Source organism: Ruditapes philippinarum, unplaced genomic scaffold (genome assembly GCF_026571515.1).
Source record: "Ruditapes philippinarum isolate M1 unplaced genomic scaffold, ASM2657151v2 ctg7761_1_1_1_1, whole genome shotgun sequence".
NCBI lineage: Eukaryota > Metazoa > Mollusca > Bivalvia > Venerida > Veneridae > Ruditapes > Ruditapes philippinarum.
This window is the reverse complement of record NW_026858446.1, coordinates 77,475-104,815: the sequence shown is the minus strand read 5'-3', so window position 1 is coordinate 104,815 and position 27,341 is coordinate 77,475. Positions and strand designations below refer to the sequence as shown.

Here is a 27,341-nt window from a genome sequence, read left to right as displayed (position 1 = left end):
TAGACACACAAAGTAATTATTTCTTACTTACATTTCTGATTTAATTTATATGAGTATTTCTTGAATGTGACAATATTGAAACATGGCTTCAAAAAAAACTTTAGTCTTTACTCATTGTAGTGTACTGTTTATATACAGTAAAATATCTACATGCATATATGTCTTTAAAAAAATAATTTTTTGGGTCAGGTGCAGTAATATATATTTGACGAAAATGTATCGTTGGTCAAACGTTGGCCCAACATCTGTTTTAAAGTACATATTTATCGTTATTGGGCCAATGCAGAAATGTCGCTGGCGTTAACTTATGGTTGGTTCGACGTTGGGCCAACAACTGCATTTATAGTACATGTTAATAAGTGTTGGGCCAACCATGGCCCAACAACGATTTTCCTATGACGATTTTCCGTGGTTGGCCCAACCACTGCATGTTTACAGGGGTAATACTCTAGTATCTACAGTAGTTTATAGATATAGATATGGGAGCGAATAATATAGTTACATAGTCTGACACCCTCCAAAGCAGGCCTTTTTCAGGCTTGTTTAAAAGAATTTTACTGTGAATTGAAAACAAATGGCATTCTTACAGTGTACATGTACTTACTGTGTACTGTTAAACTTGTCGGCTGCTATCCGTTCAAAATAAAATACCGCCGTTGAAGTTAAATATCACGTGACGAAAACCACGTGACATATTCTACTTCCGTTTGAAGAAGAAAAACAACAAAGAGCTGAAAATTAATATTAATGGACGAGAAAAGAGCTCCTGGCAGGTAAAGTGAAACAACAGTGAACTCATTAATAGATAAATATTTAAATAAGCAATTTCAAATGCTGTCTATTGCATCGATATGATTATTTTGGGTTTATTCTTTTTCGCTCTTCGAATTCTCGTACTCAATTTTGTATCATGTATTACACATGTTAAAAATCTGATATAAGTCTTCCGTTAGTGGCATAAATATATCTCTATACAGCATTTCAATGCTATGAGCTCAGTACCCCTTCTAGTTAAGGTCTTTGTTTTATAACTGTTCTTACTGGAGAGTAAAAGACATTGCAAAACACATTTTATTAGCATTTTATTTGGCAATATAAATCATGTGTTTTTGAACAAAGGCCTTTTCCTAGCTCTTAAGTGTAAAAGTACCTAGACGAGTTTGGGGAATTTTGTGTCGTAAAATTGCTTAATTGGGAAAAATATTTGGTACCATTAGAGCTGCCATCGATAGAAACAATATTGATGCATTGTTGATATTTTTTCTGTCGATCAATAATCGATACAAATTTCAAAATATCGATCATTTAGATTTATTAATTAAATGTCTAGAAATAACTTCAAATAAGGAAAATTCACCCAAAACATATATAGTATACAGAATCAGGTGTCCATGTTAAACATTATCTGTTGTTACATAGTGGAAATATTTCACAGTGATCAATGATGACATATAAATTGGTCTGGATAAATAAAAATCATGCAATGGGCTTTTATAAACAAGACACTGAACAGAACATGTTTTAAACTAAAATCATTCAAACAGGTAGAAAAAGTAATTTTAGGTAATTATCGATATATATCAGTGTTGATATTTGTCATCCGATATCGATATATCGTTGATAACTTGATATGCTTTTTTGGCTTGATAAGCTCTTTTGGCATAGTATTTGAATTGTGCGACAATGTTGATTCTAACCAACTCAAATATCAATCAAATTAGGGCTGTTATTGATTATCCCGATATTGATATATCATCGATATTCATCATCCGATACAATATCGATACACATTTTCACATATTGATACAAGCTAAAACTTTATCTTTTATTATGCTCCCCGAAAAATTTCGGGGGAGCATATAGTCGTCGGGTTGTCCGTCCGTCCGTCAGTCCGTCCGCACTCACAGGAGAGTAATTATGTGGCTAGAGGGACAATAGGTTCTCTTTGATGTCATTCATTCCCTAATGCTTTTATGTGGCTATTTTCTTTTGCGTGGCTAAAAAGAACAATAGAGAGAACAATAGAGTAGCCACATAATTACTGTCCTGTGAGAACGTCCGTCCGTCAGTCCGTAGGTACGTCCCGAATTCGTGTCCGGCCCATAATTTGTTATTTGAAGTTGGATTTTAAAATTATTTCACAGAAATGATCACCATATTGAGACGACGTGTCACGCGCAACATTTGGGTCGCTACCTTGAAGGTCAAGGTCACAGCATGACCTTGCAGCAAAATCGTGTCCGGTCCATAACTTCATTATTTGAAGTTGGATTTTAAAAATATTTCACAGAAATGATCACCATATTGAGACGACGTGTCGCGCGCAACATTTGGGTCGCTACCTTGAAGGTCAAGGTCACAACATGACCTTGCAGCAAAATCGTGTCCGGTCCATAACTTCATTATTTGAAGTCGGATTTTAAAAATATTTCACAGAAATGATCACCATATTGAGACGACGTGTCGCGGCGCGACATTTGGGTCGCTACCTTGAAGGTCAAGGTCACAGCATGACCTTGCAGCAAAATCGTGTCCGGTCTATAACTTTGTTATTTGAAGTTGGATTTTAAAAATATTTCACAGAAATGATCACCATATTGAGACGACGTGTCGCGCGCAACATTTGGGTCGCTACCTTGAAGGTCAAGGTCACAGCATGACCTTGCAGCAAAATCATGTCCGGTCCATAATTTTGTTATTTGAAGTCGGATTTAAAAAATATTCCACAGAAATGATCACCATATTGAGACGATGTGTCCCGTGCAGCATGTGGGTCGCTTCCTTGAAGGTCAAGGTCACAGCATGACCTTGCAGCAAAATCGTGTCCGGCCCATAACTTCCCTATTTGAAGTTAGATTTAAAAAGTATTTCACAGAAATGATCATCATATTAAGATGACGTGTCATGCACAACATTTAAGTCGCTACCTTGAAGGTCAAGGTCACAGCATGACCTTGCAGCAAAATCGTGTCCGGCCTATAACTTCCTTATTTGAAGTCAGATTTTTAAACTATTTCACAGAAATGATGACCATATTAAAATGGCGTGTCATGCGCAACATTTGGCTCGCTACCTTGAAGGTCAAGGTCACAGCATGACCTTGAAGCAAAATTGTGTCCGGCACATAACTTCATTATTTGAAGTCGGATTTTACAACTATTTCACAGAAATGATCACCACAATGAGACATTGTGTCGCGTGCAACATTTGGGTCGCTACCTTGAAGGTCAAGGTCACGGTATGACCTTGCAGCAAAATCGTGTCCGGCCCATAACTTTGTTACTGGAAGTCGGATTTAACAACTATTTCACAGAGATGATCACCATATTGAATCGACGTGTCACATGCAACATTTAGGTCACTACGTTGAAGGTCAAGGTCACAGCATGACCTTGCAGCAAAATAATGTCAGGCGCATAACTTTGTTATTTGAAATCGGATTTTACAACTATTTCACAAAAATGATCACCATATTTAGACAATGTGTCGTGCACAATATTTGGGTTGTTTTTACACTTTGAACTTTGTCTGTGACATAACTCTGACACATCAAGAGGTATACCTTCCTGTGTCCAAAACCTATTCGGGGAGCATCACCCGGTTCAACCGGCTCTTGTTTCTGTAAGTTAATATACCTCTATAATTTGGCTTATAAGAGAAGTCACTTTTTTCTAGTTTTCTTGGTTGACTTGACTTGACTCTGTTTTCAAATGTCAGTGACAAGAATAACAGAAAAAAAACTTTCTGTTAGTTTGTAGTATTTGTAATGTGTAATACAAGCATGCATAACACCATGATCCCAATTTATAACACATACATGTTGTATATAAATGTTTTTCATTGTATCTACTATCAAAATCGATATATCGATGTATCGTCAATATTTGTCTCTCGATATATTGCTAAAAAATTTTCAATCAATGACAGCCCTAAATCAAATCATAACATAAACAATAATATTTGAAGATAATATGTATGGAAACATCTGTTTGTAAGATACCTGAATGAAGGTCAGCAAATTTGAGTTTGGGACTTACATGGTTACAGTTTGATTCAGAATTTTTTATCTAAAGATTTTGAAAAAATAAGCACAATTGCCATTAAGAATGGGTCTGATATTCTATCCTGTGGTGTCCTAAACAGTCCTATCATAATAAAATTTTTAAAGAATGGCTCTAAATGGCAAAATTTAATATCTCTCCTGCTCAGTTTGATAGAACCTGTTGTGGATGGAAAAAGAACGTGATAGCTATCGTTCACAGCCCCTTGCATGGTTTGAGCAGATGACAAGATTTAGAAACATCCGCAGATGTGTTTATCCTGTGGTGATTATTGATAATCACAATATTGATATAAAAATATCATTCTTACTCACTGATCAATACAATATCTTCTGTTTTGTGTAAAGAGAAAAAGTCACTTTTCTCCCTTTTTATGGCACCGCAGCATCTGCGATGTGGTGGCATATAGCGATTCACCTGTGTGTGTGTTTGTGTGTTATATAGATTATATAGTGAACTGAAAAAAATCTTCTCGTGAAAAACCACTTGTCCAATTTCAACCAAACTTGGCAGGATTGATCTTTGGGTGAAGGGCTTCCACAGTTGTTCAAAGAATTTCATTCTATGCAGAAATCTGGTTGCCATGGCAACCAAACAGAATTATAAGAATAAATTTAAAAATCTTCTTTTAAAGATCCAAAAGGCCTAGAGCTTAGATATTTTGCATTAGGCATTGTCTGGTAGACCTCTACCAAGATTGTTCAAATTATAGCCCTGGGAACAAAATTGGCCCCGCCCCGGGGGTCATTGATTTTCACTATATGTACATATAGTAAAAACTTAAAATACCTTCTTGTCTGGAGGTACAAGGCTTAAAGGTTTGATATGTGGTATATGATATCATCTATAGGTACTCTACCAAAGTTCTTCAAATTTTGCCTCTAGTGTCAAAATTTGCCCCGCCCCAGGGGTCATAGGTTTTCCTAATATATGTATATAGTAAAAGCTTTTAAAAATTATCTTCTCGAAACTGACAAGTGCTAGAGGTTAGATATTTTGCATGAAACATTGTTTATGGGGACAAAATTGGCCCCACCCTGGGGGTCATTGATTTTCACTATGTGTACATATAGTAAAAAATCAAAAAATCTTATTGTCTGAAGGTACAAGGCTTAGAGCTTTGACATTTGTTATATGATATCATCTATATCTACTCTACCAAAGTTGTTCAAATTTTGCCACTAGTGTCAAAATAAGCCCTGCCCTGAGAGTCATAGGTTTTCCTTAAATGTATAAAGTAAAAACTTGAAAAATCTTCTTCTCTGAATTGACAAAAGCTAGAGGTTAGATTTTTTTGCATGAAACATTGTGTAGTGAACCTCTAGCAAGATTGTTCAAATTATAGCCCTGGGGTCAAAATTGGCCCCACCCCGGGGGTCATTGATTTTCACTATGTACATATAGTAAAAAATTAAAAAAATCTTATTGTCTAAAGGTACAAGGCTTAGAGCATTGATATTTGGTATATAATATCATCTATGGGTCCTCTACCAAAGTTGTTTAAATTATGCCCCTAGTGTTAAAATTGCCCTGCCCCAGAGGCGTTAGTTTTTCTTATATGTATAAAGTAAAAACTTGAAAAATCTTTTTCTCTGAATTGACAATTGGTATATAATATCATCTATAGGTCCTCTACCAAAAGTTTTTCAACTTTTTCCCCTGGTGTCAAAATTCGCCCTGCACGGGGGCATTGATTCTCATTATGTACACATAGTAAAAACAGAAACTAAAACAAATGTTTTCTGATTTGGAGAAAGCTACAGCTTAGATATTTGACATGAAACGCTGTATCAAGATTGTTTTGAATTAAACCCTTGGGTCAAAATTTTGCCTTTCCCAGGAGGACAGTGACCTACTTACTTGTCCTTTGATGTACAGCAATGAAATTTTGACCATGTGCACAGTTTTAGTTGTAAAATTGAACTTTGATATCAGGTGACCTAGATTTTGATGATGTGTCCTACTTTCTTATCCGTTCATGTACAGCTATGAAATTTTAACCATGTGCACAGATTAAGATGTTAAGTGAACTTTGTTACAGCTGACCTAGATTTTGACAAATTGTCTTACTGTGTTGTCCTTTGATGTACAGTCATGGAATTTAGGCTGTGTGAAATATGACCTTCACCACCAGATTCACTAGACGGATATATTCCTACTCTGATCTTATATTTGAATAACAATAGATTTAACCACTAATCTGATAATATGAATGAGATAGGTCAGGGATCTATGCATTATGGCAATCTTCAATTGTATAGAAACAAAAAAAATCTGTTCCTACTTTACTAATATGGTGGCATAGCATTTTTCACAAATGCAATCTTGTTTTTAATTTCTTGCTGTTTATTCTACAAGTGTAGTTCAGTTGTTTTTCAGTCTTTTAGTCAATTTTGATTTTACCATTTTAAGTAGTCCAACTAATTGAATTGTCAAAGAGTCATCAATGTAATTTTTAGATGATGAAAAGGTGTCTGAAAAATGGGTCAAGCTGTTCACACCAAATTCATTGGGCTAGCTTGGCAAGGAACCTTAATAAAAAAAATAAAAATAAAAATTTAAATGATAAGTTTTACAAACTTTTGTGTTCTTACATTGTATTTGTCAATGTCTGTATGATATCATTTTATTCATTGGGGGCATGCTGCTTAAACATTTCATCATAATTCTTGCACTTTTATGACAGAAAATCTGTCCAACTGTCTGTCTGAATAATTTCCAAAATCATTATCATAATATTTGGCAATGTTTCTGCAATTGTACATTAAATGAAACTTCATAGGATGCTAGATCTCATTAAGAAGAAGTGCAGTGCACAAGAACCGGTACTCTGCACTTCTTACTTTTTGAGTTATTGCCTTTTGTTAATTTTCATACTTTATTTTTGTCTGGGCCATTTCTCCTAAAATATAAAAGCTTTGGACATGAAACTTCATATTCATAGGATGATAGATCTTATTGAGATGAAGTGCAGTGCACAAAAACCAGTACTCCATGATTTTTGAGTTATTGCCCATTGTTGATATTCTTACTTTTTTTTATCCCAGCCATTTCACCTAAACTATGAAAGCTATGGACTTGAATCTTCATAGGATGATAGATCTCATAAATAACCAGTGCAGTGCACTGGTACTCTGCACTTCTTATATTTTGAGTTATTGCCCTTTAGCGGTGTTTATAAATAACCTATATTTAAGAAGAAAATGCCTAAGTGACAACTATACTGTTCACAAGGTGACACATCCGACTCGCAGAGTTCTAGTTACTTTAGTACTGTCACTTGTCTAATCTAATTATTGTGCCTAATTCATTGAATATCTTCCATAGATTCAAATATAATTCTCTAATTTCTAAATTTATTTACAGGTCCCCTACAGTTTATTAATATGTTACCAGTCTTTGCAATATATTTTTAGGTCAAAGCGACCTGTTAAACCACCTGACGACGGTAGCTGGGACTGTAGTGTGTGCACATTTAAGAATTCTCCAGAGGCGTACAAGTGTGACATGTGCGATGTCAGGAAAGGCACCTCCACACGGTTAGTTATAAAACCCACTCTTTGAAATCATTCCAGGAACGTGGTATTATTTTTTCACCTTTTGTGCAGTAATGTGTTAACTCCTTACATAATTTATTAAAAGTTAACCTATTACTGCTCTTAGCTGACAATTTTCATGCAGGCCTGGTTGGCTTGTTGATGGTATCTTGACCAACCCAGGACCAAAAAAAATGTACATTTGGGCATCTTGGGTTTTTGCATTCTGGTTTTTCCATCTATAACATGGGAAGTTGCCATTATGTCGGGAATATATGAATTTTACTGGCTGACATGAATTATTTTTTGCACCACACCATTTGAATGATTCCCATTTTTCATGGATCAAATAATTACTTATTTAAAAAATGATAAATTCATTACCTAAATTTGTTGAATACTGAGAAATAACAAGAAAGATATTGAGTTGAGATATTTTACTCTTCCCTGCTGACATCTGCTGTAAATTTATGACGGTAACTGTAACTAAAACATAGAATCTATTCACTGTATTACAGACTGCCACATGATGTATTATATAATTTTTACATAACAAGATTTTTTTAAATGAAAACTTGTGGGTTTGTCTTTCAAGTTTTCAAGGTTTATATCTAGACAACTGACAAGGTCATGGTCGACATTTCTAATTAAAGTATAGTGGTTTCTGCTTTATTAAGATCACTTTAATTTTTGAAGTGAGGAACAAAATGTCCTGTCAGTATGCATTTCTAGCAGTATTGATAGAAATATGAATTATATCATACATTCCATATGATATCTTTAGCTTTACTAACCTGGTAAAAATGTTACTGGAATAAGTCAGTGTCATATTTTGTGTTTATTTTCATTTTCCTTACACGATCAGTTACCATAAATACAGAAAGGTTTCTATAGCAAAAAACCTGGTTTATTTGCAATGTTCACATGTTGTGAATACAATAAACTATGACAAAGTGTCAAACAAAAAATGGACCAGTATTAAGACAGTTACATGTTTTACACAGAAAGGGTGGACTGAAAATAAGTGTCTGATATCTAGTATAATATTCATTAATGCATTGGTTATCAACTATGTAGTCAAAATACCTGTAAGTAAATGAAAGTTAATTGGGGCATTGCCTATGGCCAGTTGCTGACCCTGTTGAATTTGAGGTCATTAGGTCACAGTCACATTAACACCATGTCTAATTCATAACTTGAGAGGTAATAAGCCTAAGGTTATAAAGCTTTGTAGGGACAACTTGAGTTACTAAGGTGACCTCTATTGATTTTGATGTTATTACATGTAGGTCATGGTCACAATGGCACATAAAATCATTGTCTACTCCATACAACATGTTTAATAGTCATTACTATGTGAAACTTATTAGATATAATACTCTTAATACTTTTATAAAATATGCCACTGTGACAGCAAATGAAGTGGGGTCATACAAGTGTCAAATGAAGACATTTCTAGTTTTAATTAAAACAGTTGTATGGTTGTATTAAAAAGATAAGACTTGTTTTTTTCTTTAATGCAGTAAACCCAAGTTGAATCCCCAGCTAGTAGCTCAACAGGTGGCCCAACAGTACGCTGGACCTTTGACACCACCACCCGGATCTCCGAACCCCGATGACGAGGATCAGGACCGACTGTTCCCAGATCCAGAGGATGATTTATTTGGTCCACCACCTGCGCCCCCTAAGCCAGTATTTAAGAAAGACAAAGGTTTAGCAGTAGTGAACAAAGGAGAAAAATCAAACACACAAATAACAAAGCAAAATACACAACAGAGGCAGCATAAACAAACAAAGAAAAATACGAGGTATTCCATATATTATGTCGTTCTTAACTAGTTGGTAATTAACTAGTTATTAACTATTTGCACTGATTAACCTTTAGTATAAATATGTACATTGTATACTGTGTTTCTTCTCATAACTGTATGGTATTCACAATTATTAACATTCAAGTTTCAAATGTAAATCTGTTTATGAAAAAATATGTAGGATTATTAAGGACACTTTGTGTAATTGATAGTTTTTTGATAGATTTCCTTGAAATGTCTGCAACATATTGATTATAGTTTGTTACATTTGAGGCTTTCTTGTCTTAAAATTACTAAAGAATTAGATTTGTTAGCTCAACAGATGGAAGAATAGGGAGAGCTAATGTACTTACATGTACTTTGGCATCCACATCACACTTTGGTCATGTTTTTGCTTGTAAGTTGGTACATTGTATCTCCAAAACTAATGAAGGGAATGGGTTGAAACTTCACACACTTTGACTTACTTTAGAGCATAATAGAAGGTCACTGTCCAATGCCCATAGCATGGAATTTTTACAGAATAATTGCTCTTTTGGTACATAGAAAGTTTTACTTACCCAGGCTCTTGTTTTACTACCAAGGATTAAGAATAGCCGAGCAAGCTGTCCTACTGGATCTTTTAGAACTTAGAAATTTTACATTACAAAGGCTCTTGTTTTGCTACCAAGCACTGAGAAAAGTTGAGCATGCTTTCCTACCGACAGCTCTTTTTCTTTTATTCAATTCTATTGTACTACTGAAAATGTTCTCTTCATTTCAAGTACTGTCTGACCATAAAATGAATTAGAGAGAGAACTTTTAATCTAGGTGTGTTTGTGGTATGTCAAAGTAACCCAGGATCAACAGTTTATTAAAAAAATTTGCCACAGGATTTTCATTTTATGCTGAATGTCTCCTGTCTGGATGTAAAATATGCAATAGCTTTTAATAACTTCATATTATGATTAGATGTGTGGATCTTCATCAAACTTCTGTTCTCTGTTACTGTCTATTTTCCATAAACTGTCTGATTATATACCAATTTAAATTGGACAAAAGCTACTAACCTACAAAAAAAGCTGGACAAAGACTTAGTCAATTACAACCCAATAAGAAAAGATTCAAGGCTTAAAACAGCTACAGTTTGTAGCTACGCTTGCTCCCTTAAGCTATGTAAATTGTTTAAATGCTGTCATCTAGATATCAAATAAATCAGATAGCTTCAGAAGTTCTTTTACTTTAGTTTAAGGGGCAACACTAGCTAAAAACTGATGTTAGTCTTTGATTTTAAATATTATGTTTCCATTTACAGACATTTGGATGTTAATTGAAATCTACTTATCAAATTCTCCTTGAACAATGTATGAATGTTAACCAATCATTTAACACATTCTTTTGAAATGTCAAAATTTATAACAACTGAATTTCACAAATTATTGTATCCTTAATTAAAATTGGTCACATGGTAAGGGTATCTACTTGTCGATGCATCGATAGTGCATGTTAGCCTTATTTTGGACACAAATGTGTCGAGTAATTGTTCAACAATCTGTAAACCTCATTGCCATTTTATTTTTTTTTAAGAGTATTGAAAAATTGTACATATTGCCCCCCTCCTCCTTTCCCCCTCAACCCCTTGAATGAAGATTTTCACAAAAAACAAATGGTCGCTAGTTATCATATAAATTTTACAGTAGAAATTTGCAAATAATTCACCTCATTAATGTTGATTTTGCAATATTTTGGCCTCTGACATTTACAGTAATGGGGTCAAGGTTGTTCAAACTCTAAGTATCTGTCCACTTAACATTACACATAACAATTTAAGCAATATGAATTTTTATAGGTTGATGTAAGCTTACATATAATTTTGTATTATTTTGAAGGCCTCCTAGATTGAAGAACGTAGATCGAACGAGTGGTGAGCAGATAGCCGTTACTGTAGATAATGTTACTGTTATGATAACAGATTATCAACCAAAGAAACGTAAACTTGCCACAGAATTGACCAAAGTGCAGTCGGACATGAGTGATACGTCGAGCAATGCTAGTAATGATATTCACGAGGACAGACTCGGTAGTGATAATCAAACATGATGGTCGACAACAACAACACATGCACAAATAACCTTTCATTCAATGTAAATGCATCAGTGCAAGGTTATCATGCATTTATAAATGATATTTAGAAGTGCGAGTATTTTATGTGCGGAGAGTTTATTATAGAGATATATTATATCCAAAATTCTTACGCTAACACTATTGCAGCCCTGTGAACTTGACAGCAAGTTAGGGTAATGACAGTATGAATATTTGATAAAAAAAATACAGTAAAAGGATCTCAACAAATTTAATTGTGGTTGCATTCTTGGATTTATTGTGGTAGAGCTCAGAGGTGCATTTTCAGGATAATTGGTTGTCTGTAGAACATCTTCCATAAATGCTGTGTCACAGTGTTCATAGGTTCTTCATTAAACTTTATCTTAATGTTTATTTTTATAATATATCTGAAAGGAGTTTAAATTAGGTCATGTGGGATTTGAGGCAAGGTCATAAAGTTGAGTTTATCATTCATTATCACACTAGAGATCATGTTTTTGATCGAGTAGTTAATCTTCATGCCCAAAACTGTTTGCTTTCATGATTTCTTGGTGAAGTTCACATAAGGTCATCAGGGGTCTAAAACTAGGTCATTAACTAAAATTACAAAGTCAAGGAAAAAAAAATTTAAAAACTGCAGAAAAAAACATTTTAGGAGTTTCAGTCAAAATATTTGCGTTCTTTCTTTTTCTTAGTCAGATTTGTATATGTTGCATCTCTGACTTAAAAAATTAAAAAAATATTGCCTCAAATCGAGGTATCTTTCCATAATCGTCAACAGCGCAAGGATGTGAAGATAAAACATCATGGTGGGTCTTATTTAGAAAATCATATTTAGAAAATCATACATAAAAAACAAACATTATAAATTATTTAAAGCTACAGACCCACAGACTAATGATGTCAATATAAAGCATCGCAATGGTTTAAAATTATACAAGGATAAAAGTGCAAAAACTTTAATAAACTGGTATTTTTGAAAACAAGATGTATATTAATCATTAGACAGCTTTTCTTGTTGTTTATTGAAATGCTCAAATGAGTATCATTATGGTTAGATGTACAGCGATATTTTAAATATTTCATTTGTGCCTGATATAAAACAAGGATTATGGCACCTGAGGTCTTTCTTCTCAGGTAAAACTGGGAAGTCACCATATGTTAGACCTTGTCAGTGTTGTTGAGACTTCAAACTCATCTGCAAAGTGAATGATTGTTAAAACATTCATACATGTTTATGTAATGTAGTTAAGAATAACAGACAAATGAATTGACATCCATTGTAAAATAATCATCATTGTTTGTATGGAGGTGTCTGTGGCCGAGTGGACAAGGTTGTTGACTTCAAACCACTTGCCCCTCACCGCTATGGGTTCAAATCCCAACAGGGACTTTGGATTCTTTCATATAAGAAAGCAATTCAGCTAGCTTATGGAACATCGATTCCAGTTCTACTCGGGTGCCTGTTTAGACCTGAAATAATGCATGGAAGGGCACCTTAGGTCTTCCTCCACCTGTAAAGCTGGAATGTAGCCATATGACCTAGTGTGATGTAGAACCCAAACAAACAAACATTTTATGTATTTTGAATCATATAATGCAATGAATATCCCCATTTAGTTTATTAATCCTTACAGCTGCATGCCTCCAGATGAGCCAGAATATTTCAAGAAAATCAAATTTGAGAAAACATGTACCAAGAAGTTAAGAATAATTTATATGTAATGTGCCATTTCTGAATGATTTTGCTGTATTTATTGCCATTTTGCTAGTGTGACTAACGCTGTTAGGCTATTATTGCATATTTTGACCTCTTTTTGATAATTTACAGAGATTATAAGTGCTGCTGGCAATGTGTTTATTACTTTCTTTGTCCACCTTTTAAATACATATTTCAAATTTTCATAAAAATTAGTAATATAAAAAAGGCAAAGCCTCAAAGCGAGCTCGATTTTCTTTTACCGTGAAATAGTATAAAATAATTGTTCAATTTTATTTTACATTTTCCGTTTTAAAAATGTCATTCGATATTTATTCACTGCCTCCATTTATTCTGGTTCCCTGTCGTATTATGGTTCCATATAAGTGCGCAAGACACCAGTCTCTACGCTTCTGTTTTCAATCAGAATACCTCGGCTTTTATCGTTATCTTGAAATTCGAAAAGTTGCGATGTGTCAATTCAGATTGATTTGATTGATTATGTTGATTGAGTACAAGTATTGTGCTGGATATATTGATTTTTAGCTAGATATTTTACATTCCTGGGTTTCTTTTTTGCCCAGGTCATAGCTCACGAAAAAATTTATTGTCATATTAGATCAAAACATTTTAACTATGCCTTATTAACTTCCACAATACTAAAAAGTATGATAAAGTTATCCCATCAGTTCAGTGTAGTGATTTAAGGTTGTTCAGGAGTCATTGATTATGTTAATGTAAATTATATAAATACTTACATTGGTGGGCATTGTCTTTTGTAGTACCTTTTGTTGTCACTCATGAGCAGAAATAATTACTGTCCTTAACGTTCACTAAATTTCATTTTTATGCCCCCGGGCATATAGTAATTGAACCGTCCGTCTGTCCTTACGAGGTTAACCTAGAGTGGCAAGTTGGATTTTTCTTAAGTTCTACCTGTACCAAAGGCTTCTAAGTTTACACACTTACTAAGCAATACAAAGTACATGATCTTGGCAAGTTACATAACTCTGGCTTTCATATTTACCAAGTTATTGCCCTTTTCAGCACTTAGAAAATGAATAATGGTTAACCTAAAACGGCAAGTTGGAAATATCTTAAACTTGTTCTATCTATACTAATGGCTTTATAATTTCCACATTTACTTATCAATACAAAGTACATGATATTGCCAAGTTATATAACTGTGTCATCCATATTTCCCAGTTATTTCGCTTTTTTCACTTTGAAAATAGGGCCTTGTCTGGTTAACCTATTTCAGCAAGTTGGATTTATCTTAAATTTCTCCTAATTGCTTTATTTCTTTAATGATATCTTTCATATTTAGTAGGTGGATACCTTTGATGGTCCTCTATTTTTTTGTGAAGTAAGCGGTCTCTAGGGTCAAGGTGACTGGTTTTAAAAATAAATATAAACATTTTTGATATACAGCCTTTATTTTTTAGTTGATGTCTTAGTTTAATACAAACATGCCAAGGGAGGTCCTCCTTCTTTGGGTGTAGTAAGGGGTCATTTGGGTCAAGGTCAATGTTACCAATGTCAAGGTCACCAATGTTAAAAATAGATTTTTACAGGTGTATTGACCTTATTCTATAGACAGATGTTATTTATAATTGATAGAAACATAAACTTTGATGGAGTTAGTGGTCAGTTGGGTCAAGGTCACCAGTGCTAAAAATAGATTTTTACACATTTGCTCATACAGCCTTTATTAAGTGACAGATATATTTTATATTTGGTAGGAAGATAACTTGCATGGTATTCATCCTTTTGATTGGGGTAGGGATCAGTGGGTCAAGGTCACTTGTGCTAAAAATAGATTTTTACACTTTTGCCCATACAGCTTTTATTTATTGACAGATGTATTTCATATTTGGTAGGAAGATAACTTGCTTGGTATTCTTCCTTTAGATGGAGTTAGGGGTCAGTTTAGTCAAGGTCTCCAGTGCGCAAAATAGATTTTTACACTTTTGCCCATACAGCCTTTATTTAATGACAGATGTATTTCATATTTGGTAGGAAGATAACTTGCATGGTATTCTTCCTTTAGATGAAGTTGGGGGTCAGTTTGGTCAAGGTCTCCAGTGCTCAAAATAGATTTTTACACTTTTGCCCATACAGCCTTTGTTTAATGACAGATGTATTTCATATTTGGTAGGAAGATAACTTGCATGAAGTTGAATATTTTTCAACTTCACAAGTCAGAGCAATGACTTGGCAACTTATATTTTTCACAATTACAAAATGCCATGACTTTGTCAAGCTATATAACTTGTGTTTACAATCTTTTGGCAATTTTTCTGTCCATAACTGAGTGAATGGGTAAACATTTTTTGAAATATTGCTACTGACAAGAATCTGAGCCTGGGGCATTTGTGTTTAACAAACACGTTCTTGTTTTTGTTATCAAACTGTTCCTAACTTTCACTTACTCACTGGATTTCTGTTGTATTTTGTTGTAGCAAAATTATTTCAACATTTGTAATTTTTGTAATCAAACTGTCCTTAACTTTCACTTTCACGTGATTTCTGTTGTTTTTGTTGTAACAAAATCATGGTATTTTAACATTTGTAATTTTTGTAAACAAACTGACCTTAACTTTTGCTTACTTGTCCGATTGTTTTTGTTTTTGCTGAAACAAAATCATTGTATTTAAAAATTTCATAATTTTGTTTTATTATTTGAAAAAGTAAATCAAGTATTGTTCAGAGAATTTTGTTTTACTGTTAGGGCTTCCAGACCATTAATGCTCAGATGAGCATGGAAAGATCATGGTGACTTTGTTTGAGCTGGTCTACAGTATACTTGTATAACTTTTCTCAAATTTTTACCTGTCTTTATAATTATAATAATAGTATTATGCCTTAGGTAGCAATCCCTCAGCTTCTTCCAAATTTAGGTGAGCATTGCATACATCTGGTTGCCGTAGTTGCAAGAGATATAACATTTGGTTATATTCCAATAAATTATTTAACTGAATTTCAAAATTATTGCTCAGAGATGATATTGGCTTGGGAAAGTTTAATAGACTATTTTATTGATGATCATAGATATATAATTGATGATATATGATAATAAATTTAAGTTATTAAAAACAAATAACTATTTACGAGGTTAGATAAAAACAAAGGTGTGCGGAAAGGTATTTCATATTTTGATAATGAAATCAAATACAAAAACGTCTGAAAGATCAGTTTTAATGGATCAAGCTTTTTGAAATGGTCATAAAAGCAAGTTTCATGACTATTAAATTTGTATACTTCCAAGGTCAAGGTCAAAATGAAATTTAACACATCAATGCAAGACTAGGTTTTTAGCTCGACCATTCGATAAGAATAAGTAGAGCTATTGTAGTCACCCGAGCGCGGCGTCGGCGTAACCTGCCAGACTTATGTTAAAGTTTTTGTAATACCTCAAATATTTTCAAAGTCCATAGACATATGGCTTTGAAACTTTGCACACTTGTTCAGCATCATGACCCCAACCTGTGGACAGGAGGAAGTAACTCTATCAAGTATTTTGACAGGATTATGCCCCTTTTTCGACTTAGAATTTACGTTAAAGTTTTTGTAATACCTTAAATATTTTCAAAGTCCATTGACATATGGTTTTGAAACTTTGCACACTTGTTCACCATCATGACCCCAACCTGTAGACAGGAGGAGGTAACTCTATCAAGCATTTTGACAGAATTATGCCCCTTTTTCGACTTAGAATTTACGTTAAAGTTTTTGTAATACCTCAAATATTTTCAAAGTTCATTGACATAAGGCTTTGAAACATGTTGAAATTTTATACTCTTCTTTGAGAGCATAATAGGACTCTCTCCAAGGCCTATAACAGTTACTGTAATATGGATTTAAAGAAACATTTTGCCTTTTTCTTTACTGATAAAGTTTTACCTTTTAATCAAGGCTTTTTTTACTATCAAGCACTAAGAATAGTCGAGCGTTGCTGTCCTACCGACAGCTCTTGTTACTTATTAAAGGCACTCCTTTGATGTTTTTTGATGATGAGACTGGAAATATTTTTCCAAGATTTGTGTAACATTTGATGTAGGTCTTGACCAGTAACTTGTGTGCAAATTTTCAGATCATTTTCTCTCACTGTTTTTCCAGAATAATCTTTTTCGTGGGCAAAATGAGGCAACACTTTTCACTCAAATTTGGCTAAGAATCACACAAAAAATTGATATTCAATTGAATTCTAAGTAAATTTCTTTAATTCCCTTTCAGATGTTTTCATTAAAGAGCTTCACTTGATCTGTGTTAGAATTTTAAATATTATTTTATAGGCTGTTTGACCTCAGTGGAGCTCCTTTAATGGTCCTTAAGTGCCATGTTGTGCTGTAAATCATGATGTGACTATGTAGTACTGTATGGTATTGATAGATCATAATTGTGGTTTTAGTGCTTCCTTGTGCTGTTGTAACTTGTGACAATAGCCTTTCAGTGCTTTATTGCAACACTGTAAACATGGCAATAGTTTTAGTGCTGTGTTGTGCTTTAAAACATGACAGTGGATTAAGTTGTGTATGGCAACTGTAATTCAACACAGTGGCTTTAGTGCTGTGTTGTTTATAAATCAACACATTGGTTTTAGTGGTGTCAGATTTTGTAAATCAACACATTGGCTTAAGTGCAATTTGATTCTGTAAATCAACACATTGGCTTTAATGCTTTGTGGTTCTGTAATTCAACACATTGGCTTTAATGCTTTGTGGTTCTGTAATTCAACACATTGGTTTGAATGCTTTGTTATTTTGTAAATCAAAATGATGTGTAGTTTTGTAAATTAATACATTGGTTCATGATGTGCGTTATGGTACTGTAATTCAACACATTGGCTTTAATGCTTTGTGGTTCTGTAATTCAACAGATTGGCTCATGAAGTGCTTTATGGTTCTGTAATTCAACACAATTTGGCTTTAATGCTTTGTGGTTCTATAAGTCAACACATTGGCTTAAGTGCTGTGTGGTTTTGTAATTCAATGCATTGGTTTTAATGCTTCGTGGTTCTGTAAATCTACACATTGGTTTTAGTGCTAGATCTATGTGTTATATGATGTAATCATTCAGTTTACTAATTCTATGCTTCCAAGTTTCTTGCTTTGCCAAAGTATTATATATTATGTTGGTTAATGTAGGCCCTTATTGTTAGACTATATTTTATTTTGTTAACTTTGCTTATATTTAAACTTTTATGCCCCTACTTCATCAATCAGTAGATACTGGATGTAAATTATGGGGTGTATTTTTAATACATAACAGGTGTATATTGTGGGGTTATATTAAAAGATAATAGGTGTTTATCATTGGATGTATATTATTCTAATCATTGTAGAAAAGTTTGACCCTTTTTGACCCGAATTTTTCTAAAATGTTTGTCCTGCCTTGAATTTGTAATAATCCATTCTCAATTTTCATGGATTTCTAAACAGAATACATAAAATTGAGCTAGTATAGATCCTGGTCAGCTTGCATGAAAATGCTGGTTTGGCCTGACTATGCTGGCGGGGAAGGCTGGATACTTTTGATTCCAGCAGCATCAATTTTAAGCTTGTGCATTTTATGCTAAGAATTAAAGAATTTATACTTAAATGCAATATACCTGAAATATGACCTTGGCCCCTTTACATAGGTAAGCTTGAGTTTTTGTATCGGATTTTCAGAAAAAATACAGAATTATTAACAAAGGTACTGAAATATGACATTGACCCCATTAAATGACCTTGGCCCCTTTATATGGTAAACTTGGACTTTTGTATCAGATTTTCAGGGGGAAAAAAAGAAATATTAACAAAGGCATTGAAATATGACATTGACCCCTTAAATGATGTTGGCCCCTTTATATGGTAAGCTTGGTCTTTTGCATCAAATTTTCAAATAATGAGAAATTATTAACTGAAAAATGTGGTGTTGTATACAATAATATTTAGTCTTTTTTTCTTCTTTTTTTTCTTTTTTAAGTCTGTTCAAATACTTTTGAAATGTAAGTGTCAATAGATTTTTAATAAGGAAACTCTTATTGCCATACCAAATATTGGTGTGAAGCTTCATATATTTTAACCAAAGAAAATTAGGTCAAAGATTTTTGAGGTTGTTAAATACAAAAATAGAAAGAGAAAATAAATTCTAGGTGGTTTTTTTTCTTCATCTTTTTCTTTATTTTGACTATCATGTGACAGTATTGTCATCAGTCTTTCCATTATTAGTCTACTCCCTATGTTTTCATGAATTTATCATCACATATAGGATAGTATATATAAACTGTGAAGAATTGTGAATGACTGTGTAATATTTACAATGCTAGATGGCTCATTGCTTGACAAGAGTGAATAGTTGTTATTATACCCCCAAAAACGAAGTTTGGGGGGGTATATAGGAGTCACCCGGTGGTCGGTTGGTCGGTCGGTCGGTCCAGACGTCCGTTGCATTTTCCTTGTCCGGAGCATAACTTGAAGACTAATGGTTGGAATTCAATATAACTTCATACAATGGTCAAGCACATTGAGAGGAAGTGCAGTGCACAAGAACCATAACTCTATCTTGACTAATTACAGAGTTATTGCCCTTTGTTACTTTTCCTTGTCCGGGGCATAACTTGAAAACTACTGGTTGGAATTAAAAACAACTTCATACAATTGTCAAACACAATAAGAGGAAGTGCAGTGCACAAGAACCATAACTCTATCTAAAGTAATTACAGAGTTATTGCCCTTTGTTACTTTTCCATTGCTTTTTTTTGTCCGGACCATAACTTGAAGACTAATGGTTGGAATTCAATATAACTTCATACAATAGTCAAGCTCATTGAGAGGAAGTGCAGTGCACAAGAACCATAACTCTATCTTGACTAATTACAGAGTTATTGCCCTTTGTTACTTTTCTTGTCCAGGGCATAATTTGAAAACTACTGGTTGGAATTACAAACAACTTCATACAATTGTCAAACACAATAAGGGGAAGTGCAGTGCACAAGAACCATAACATTGTCTAAAGTAATTACAGAGTTATTGCCCTTTGTTACTTTTCCATTGCTTTCTTTTGTCCGGACCATAACTTGAAGACTAATTGTTGGAATTCATTATAACTTCATACAATGGTCAAGCACATGGAGAGGAAGTGCAGTGCTCAAGAACCATAACTCCATCTTGACTTATTACAGAGTTACTGCCCTTTGTTACTTTTCCTTGTCCAGAGCATGACATGAAAACTACTGGTTGGAATTCAAAACAACTTCATACAATGGTCAAGCACAATAAGGGGAAGTGCAGTGCACAAGAGCCATAACTCCATCTTGACTAATTACAGAGTTATTGCCCTTTGTTACTTTCCCATTGCTTTTTTTGTCCAGAGCATAACTTGAAGACTAATGGTTGGAATTCAATATAACTTCATACAATGGTCAAGCACATTGAGAGGAAGTGCAGTGCACAAGAACCATAACTCCATCATGACTAATTACAGAGTTATTGCCCTTTGTAACTTTTCCTTGTCCAGAGCATAACTTGAAAACTACTGTTTGGAATTCAATACAACTTCATACAGTTGTCAAGGACATTAAAAGGAAGTGCAGTGCACAAGAGCCATAACTCAATTTTGACAAAATACAGAGTTACTGCCCTTTGATACTTTTTCTTGTCCGGAGCATAACTTAAAAGGTACTGGTTGGAATTCAAAACAACTTCATACAATGGTCAAGCACTATAAGAGGAAGTGCAGTGCACAAGAACTATAACTCCATCTTCAGTATTTATAGAGTAATTGCCCTTTGTTCCTTTTCCTTGTCTTTCTGGACTTATTACAGAGTAATTCAATAAAACTTCATCAATGACCAACCACATTGAAAGGAAATGCAACATACAAGAACCACAACTATCTTTAATTGCCCACAACCATTACTCTATATTTCAATTCTTTTACAAGGTATTCTGTTACTAGTAACATCCTCATTTCCGAAGCAGTCTTGTGGGGGTATTAATCACATTTAGTGATAGTTCTAGTTTTATTAAGTGACATTATTTGTTATTAACAAAGTGTAGAAAAATAAAGAACATAAGTATTGTGATGTGTGCGTTGTTTTATTTTTGACTTTTTGTATGCCTGAATTTAACCGGCAAATACTAGTAATAGGAAAAAGAAACTTTTATTTGTACTAAAGCCCTGATAATGTGTATATCTTAAAATACACTTACAAAATAAAATTAACTTCCTCAACTTTGAAAACGACCAAGTTCATTGATCTAAAACCACATCCCCCTTACCACTTTTGGTACGAATTACATCTATGTAGCTAGCTTAAGGAACACTGGTGGTTCTACTTAGGTGCCCGCTCGAGCCTGAAATAATGCATGGAAGGGCCTTTGAGGTTTTTTTCGCCATTAAAGATGAAAAGTCGCTATATGACCTCTACAGAGTTTGTGCCACTTAAAACCTTATCAACCAAATTAATAAATTTTCAAAACGAATTCGGAGCTAAATTACGTTGAAGAAAATGTTGTTTATCCCGATGACTAAAAAAAGGCATGATGATTATCTAATATTTTGCCCGACAATTCAAAGAAAAGTGGAACTATCTCACCGATGTACCAATAAATTATGTACGGAAAGTCACCTGAAGTTTTCCTCCGTCAGTAAAACTGGAAAAGTCGCTATATGATATAGTAACGTCCTAATAAACTGTTTGTAAGAAAAAGGGTCCATGTCTTTAAGCTGCGGTCTCAATTAATCCCGACAGAGCCCAGGACCACCCCGGTAAGTTATTGGGATGACGCCAGAAGAGCCCCGGTTGACCCAGGCAGAGCCCCGGTCGATCCAGGCAGACTCCTTAACCAAGCGCCTCCTAAGGATCTTTACTGCTTCTCTTTACTTGTCCCTAATAACAATTTGAAACACAAAATGTGGTGATATTTTTTTTTATTTTTTATTTTTTATTTATAAACAAAACTCATGGCCCTTAAGGGCATAAGAGTGAACAATCAACAAAACAAAAATAATAATACAAACATGGCATGAAGTAAATAAGTAAATAAGGAAGATGACTTATTGAAAATTCAGCATTATAGCTTTGACAAAAATGGCTAGATTAAATAAAGTATTTCTGTTGTCGCTACACATTAGAGCCTGAAAATTTAAAATACTAGGAAACCTTGAATAATTGTTACTGATATACCTGTGTCTTTCATGATTAAAATAAGTACATTTAAAAATATAATGAAATTCATCACCTATTTCTTGCTGATTACAAAGTGAGCATGTTCTATTTTCTCTTTCAATACCAAAATAGCGACCTTTCTCTATAGGAATATTAGAATTGAGACATCTAAATTTACAGAGAGCAATTGCTAAATTTCTTGGTAAACATAGTAAATAAACAATTTGAAACACAAAATGTGGTGATATTAAAGTACATTAATAAGGTAGAAAAGAGGGTCCGATATAATGGTAGGTGTGCGGAATCAAGCTTGAAATTCAAAATTAAGTCTGCTGTTTTCGACTGATTTTAGGTAATTATTATAATAAAGTTTATTTTGAATTATGCAACCTCTGATTACTCGAGTAAAATATTTTTGCCCTAAAATTTATGAAAATGAACGACATAATGTTAACCAATTGTCAAATAATGCATTAGTTTATTTTATTTATTTATTTATTTATTTATTTATTTATTTATTTATTTATTTATTTATTTATTTATTTATTTATTTTAAATACATGCAAAACCCACTATACAAATAAAATATATACAGCAACCCCAACATAAAAGGAACTCCACTAACATCCAAAATGCAAAGTACATATAATTTGAATATATTACATAATATCACCTGACCCTGATGAAATATACTCCAAATTAAACTGAAAGTTCTATTTTTGCGCTATTCTTAGCATAATTTGAGTTAAAAGCGTTTTCATTTATTTATATTTATTTTATTTTTATTTTTTAGGGGGGGGTGGGGTTCACAATTAAAGCAAATGATATGAAATTTTGCACGTCCAAACCGACCTCTAACGATAAACATATCTCGGGAAAAAATTCAGTCTATCCATGTCAAAAACAATTCTATGGAGTCCCTGAGCCCGTCCTAAAATGTTGCATTTATGTGGATTCTCGAGAAACCGTTAAAAAACCTGATAGAACGACTTAAGTAATATTTTCTCATCGAAGAAATACATGTTCCAGCATAGCATATTATATGCTGCTGTCCAAAGACAACAACGTGTAACATAACTATGACATAATACTATGACTAGCCTACTAAAGAAAAGTTCAACACACATCAAATGATACAGGGGGGCTCCACTGAGGTTTTTTTTATATAACCTCAGTGGAGTTCATTTAAACCAGGATGAATGGTATTTTCATGTTTCAATGAATCATATACATTTTGTGCGTTGTTTCTCTTTCAAACTAATCATTCGAAGTTAATAAAGAAACAAAATTAAATGTCTTAAAACAGATTTACTATTATATTATATACTTCATTGACTGGTACTAAAATCATTGCAGGGGAAGTAATTTGTTTCTTTTAAATATTTTAAATATGAATATATTAGTTCATAAGGTTTCCTAAACATCAATATTATAATTATATCATATAAATGATTGTATTAAAAATGTGATTATATAATCATTTGTAAAAGGTTAATCTAATTTGTATATTAATTATTAATTATATGTGAATTTCTAATTAGACGGTGTACATGTTTTGTCATGTTGAGCATAATTTAAACAATCTTCTTGAGGTGTCTGTACAACATGTTCAGTTTTTGTCACACTAACTAGGAGTTTTGCTATACTTGGGATATATATTATGAACAGGGACCTACCTGATGGACAAAGGTCTCCGTGGTTGCTAAATAGGATATGGGAGAGCACAAAGCGTCCGTGACTCGTCATATAAAAAATCTTACTGTTTTGGTCCTTTCATTTAAGCATGTACCGTTTTCAGGAACAACATGACAACAAATCGTTAGTTTTATTCGCAGAAAAATGTCGCTTAAAACGGAACAATGAATGTAAGAGATCCCTGAAGACTAATGATAATGACAATGATATTAATAATGATAATAAAAATAATATATACATGTATCCCTAAAAACAATAAGACCCAACAGAAAATTAGATCTGAAATCCCCTGCAGAATAATCTTATAAATAATATATGAAACCCTAAGGACATATTTAACAGATCCTTACAAAATATGAAATTATAAGAGAAACCTCTTGAACAACATATTTAAGATATCCCTACAGAATAATAAATACAAGACATCCTTACAGAATAATAAAGATTAGAGATCTCTACAGAACCACTAATATAATAGATCTTTACAAAACAATAAATATAAGAGATATATTCTTATAAAACAATAAATATAAGAGATCTCTACAGAACAATAATTGTAAGAGATCTCAACAGAACAATAATTATACCACCATCTAGGTGCTGTTAGAAGAAGCGTTTGAAAGATTGTAATTGGCGCCTGTCGTCTTAATCTTAACTAACCTTTGCTTTCTCCTTTTGACATTGCATAATCTTCTAAAATGACAACCAATTTTCTCATCAATCCTTATTACTTACTTTCAATATTAATAAACACCATTTTTTTATCATAATAAGCACTGTAATTAATTTTGTGAACAGGAAAATTAAAGCATTTAAAACAAGTTAAAGCATACTTAACAACCTAAATCATGAATAGTATAAGTTTATAAATTACCCCTTAACGAAAGTGCATCCATAAATAATCACCGGAGGTGGATTATTCGCATTGTTTCGAGCGAGTTCGAATTCTATACTAGTGTATATGATATAATGAATATAGATAAACAATGAATCGCGTTTATTAATTTATTTAATAAGGGCTTTAAGGTAGCCCAGTAAGAAAGAGCGATAAACAACGGTTTGAAAACACACCAATTCAAATGCCAAAGTATAGGCTCGCATAACTTTTCTATTTCTGATCGTTAATTGGACTAATTAGAATTATTGCAAAAGGTTTTGCTTGGTTTTACGGCGGACAATCACAATTTAGGTTATATGGAACCGAAAATGTTTTAGGTTTACCTGGTGTGATACAAACTTAAAACAACACAAACCCTGCTTTGGCTAAGAGATGCATAGACTCCAGTAATTTATAACCCATTTTACTCTTACAATCACGCAGGGGGAAACGGTGGCTGCAATTCCGATGCATAAACCCGTAAATGCAACTCCTCAGCCACAAGGGGAGCAAACGGTATTGGTCACGAGCTAAATTGCATAGCCCTGACGCCATGTTATTAAAAACTTTAACAGTTTTACATACCCGCGTTTTAAAGCCGTTCATTATTTTATTGTTTTTTTTTATTTTTATAACTATACCAAATGTAAATGGTAATATTATAACACAAGTCCTGCTGTTTGTTTCTGGTAAAGAAGAAGGTAACAATGGTAAGCATATTTGCTGGGGTCTGTTAGGAACAGGTTTACTTGGCTACCCTGTCAAACAGTAAAGGTATCTAGCAGAATTAATCTTACTCAACTTTACATATAACTGAATGCTAGTTATTTTTGTCGGTTTTTTTTTTTTTTTTGTTTCTAACATATTATACATATTCGGTAAGGCTTTCTTGATTACATATTATTGGATATATTACTGGTATTCGGCCAGCTAATAAGTAGTTATTTGATACAAATAAAATAACATATTTGTTAACTTGATTTTTAAGAATCAAAATAAACATTATGACTTTAACTGTTAATAATAACAGCTCCTACCATGTGCCACAAAAAAACATTTCATAAGAGACGACGCCGTTGCCAATAACTTCCGAAGCTACTCTAAAAAAAGTACTGTTCAAACCATGGCATCACATGCCATTAGGTGTGCGTGACACAGGGTCACCTACCGGTGCACAATTTGAACTGTATCATCTATATATCAGGATGAGTATAGGTTGAAATTTTCAAACGGATAAAGCATGATCAAACTAAGATATAATAAGGTATTGGCATGTGTATTTTGTTAACCTTGGTCGCCAAAATTTTGCAAAAAAGCCTTGATACTCGAGTACATTGTTCAAGTCATCGCTATTCAAATGCCAATGGCAAATATAAAGTGTACTGATCTCGTTGTCAACGACTCCCCAAGTTGTTATAAATTTCCAATTTATCTTCCCGAGATTCAAACACGTACTTCTCGGTTCCCGCTGTAATTGATAAACTCAACAAAGCATCATTGTATTCCTACATGCATGATGTATCTACAAAGCTTATATACCAAGTTATACGGCAGTAAATCTTGGATTAAATAAAGTACAGCTCACATTATTCTGTAGTGTCTGAGTACAAACTAGATATGAAATAAGTTCATTGTATGCAAATATTCTTTTATGTAAAATTTATGCAAGAAAACAGAGTGAAAATAAGTCTTTATAGTTATGCATGTTCGAATGTCAAATACTATATATTACATTTATACTATATGATGTCTTGCCATATATAATGCATTGTATATCCTCATGAGCTATATAGCGTTATGGAATATGGAAAATAAACTTATAAAACTTATCATTTAGGAAATAGAAAGTGCGTTGCACTAAGATACTGCACGGCTGAGTTCAAATGCGCAGGAATATAAGTCGGTTACAAAGCATTTGAACAAAAGACAATGGACGCAAGAAAATTTTATGTTTCCATCCAATAAAAGCAAATTGATAACAAATATGTAAAACTTCATTTAGCATAGAAGTAATTTTCCTGTTGTTGTTGTTGTTGTTCTTGTTATGGTTCTTGTTCTTATTGGTTGTTGTTGTTGTTGTTGTTTCAAAATTGATATCTTCATTGTATTTCCAAAATAGCATCGTTGACTGAAATGATCTATCTTTAGCCCGTGAAGTATACTTGATATCATAGCAATTATGGGCAGAGCCATCCCGACATGTGCTTAGTTAAACAGATAAGTTGGTTTTAGATATAATCTGATTATAATCAGCTCCTAATTAACGCTAGGCCTACACATTAGGATGTGACGACCACCAAAAGGTTGTCACCTTCAAACAGCCAGTAATCGGCGAGCTTTCACAATTTTAAAGCGATGCGGTTTCTAGAAAACCAATACTGAGAGGGTATTTTTCACGGTTTCAAGAACAAACATGGCGTTGG

The 27,341-nt window shown here is 33.4% G+C and overlaps 1 protein-coding gene across 1 annotated transcript; it reads left to right on the top strand.

Moving 5' to 3' along the window:
* Positions 1–643: 643 nt before the first annotated feature.
* On the top strand, positions 644–11,505 carry LOC132753191 (RING1 and YY1-binding protein-like). The gene is made up of 4 exons (XM_060743626.1): positions 644–773; positions 7,478–7,600; positions 9,121–9,405; positions 11,277–11,505. Exons 1-4 carry the CDS (start codon positions 748–750, stop codon positions 11,485–11,487), a joined length of 645 nt encoding a protein of 214 aa, XP_060599609.1. The 5' UTR covers positions 644–747; the 3' UTR covers positions 11,488–11,505.
* The last annotated feature ends 15,836 nt before the right edge of the window (positions 11,506–27,341 follow it).

Bases quoted from the DNA above. Each gene is read 5' to 3' on its own strand.
- LOC132753191 (XM_060743626.1), top strand. From the start codon at position 748: ATGGACGAGAAAAGAGCTCCTGGCAG. The intron at 774-7,477 runs GTAAAGTGAAAC...ATATATTTTTAG, and splicing joins GAGAAAAGAGCTCCTGGCAG to GTCAAAGCGACCTGTTAAAC. The intron at 9,406-11,276 runs GTATTCCATATA...ATTATTTTGAAG, and splicing joins CAAACAAAGAAAAATACGAG to GCCTCCTAGATTGAAGAACG.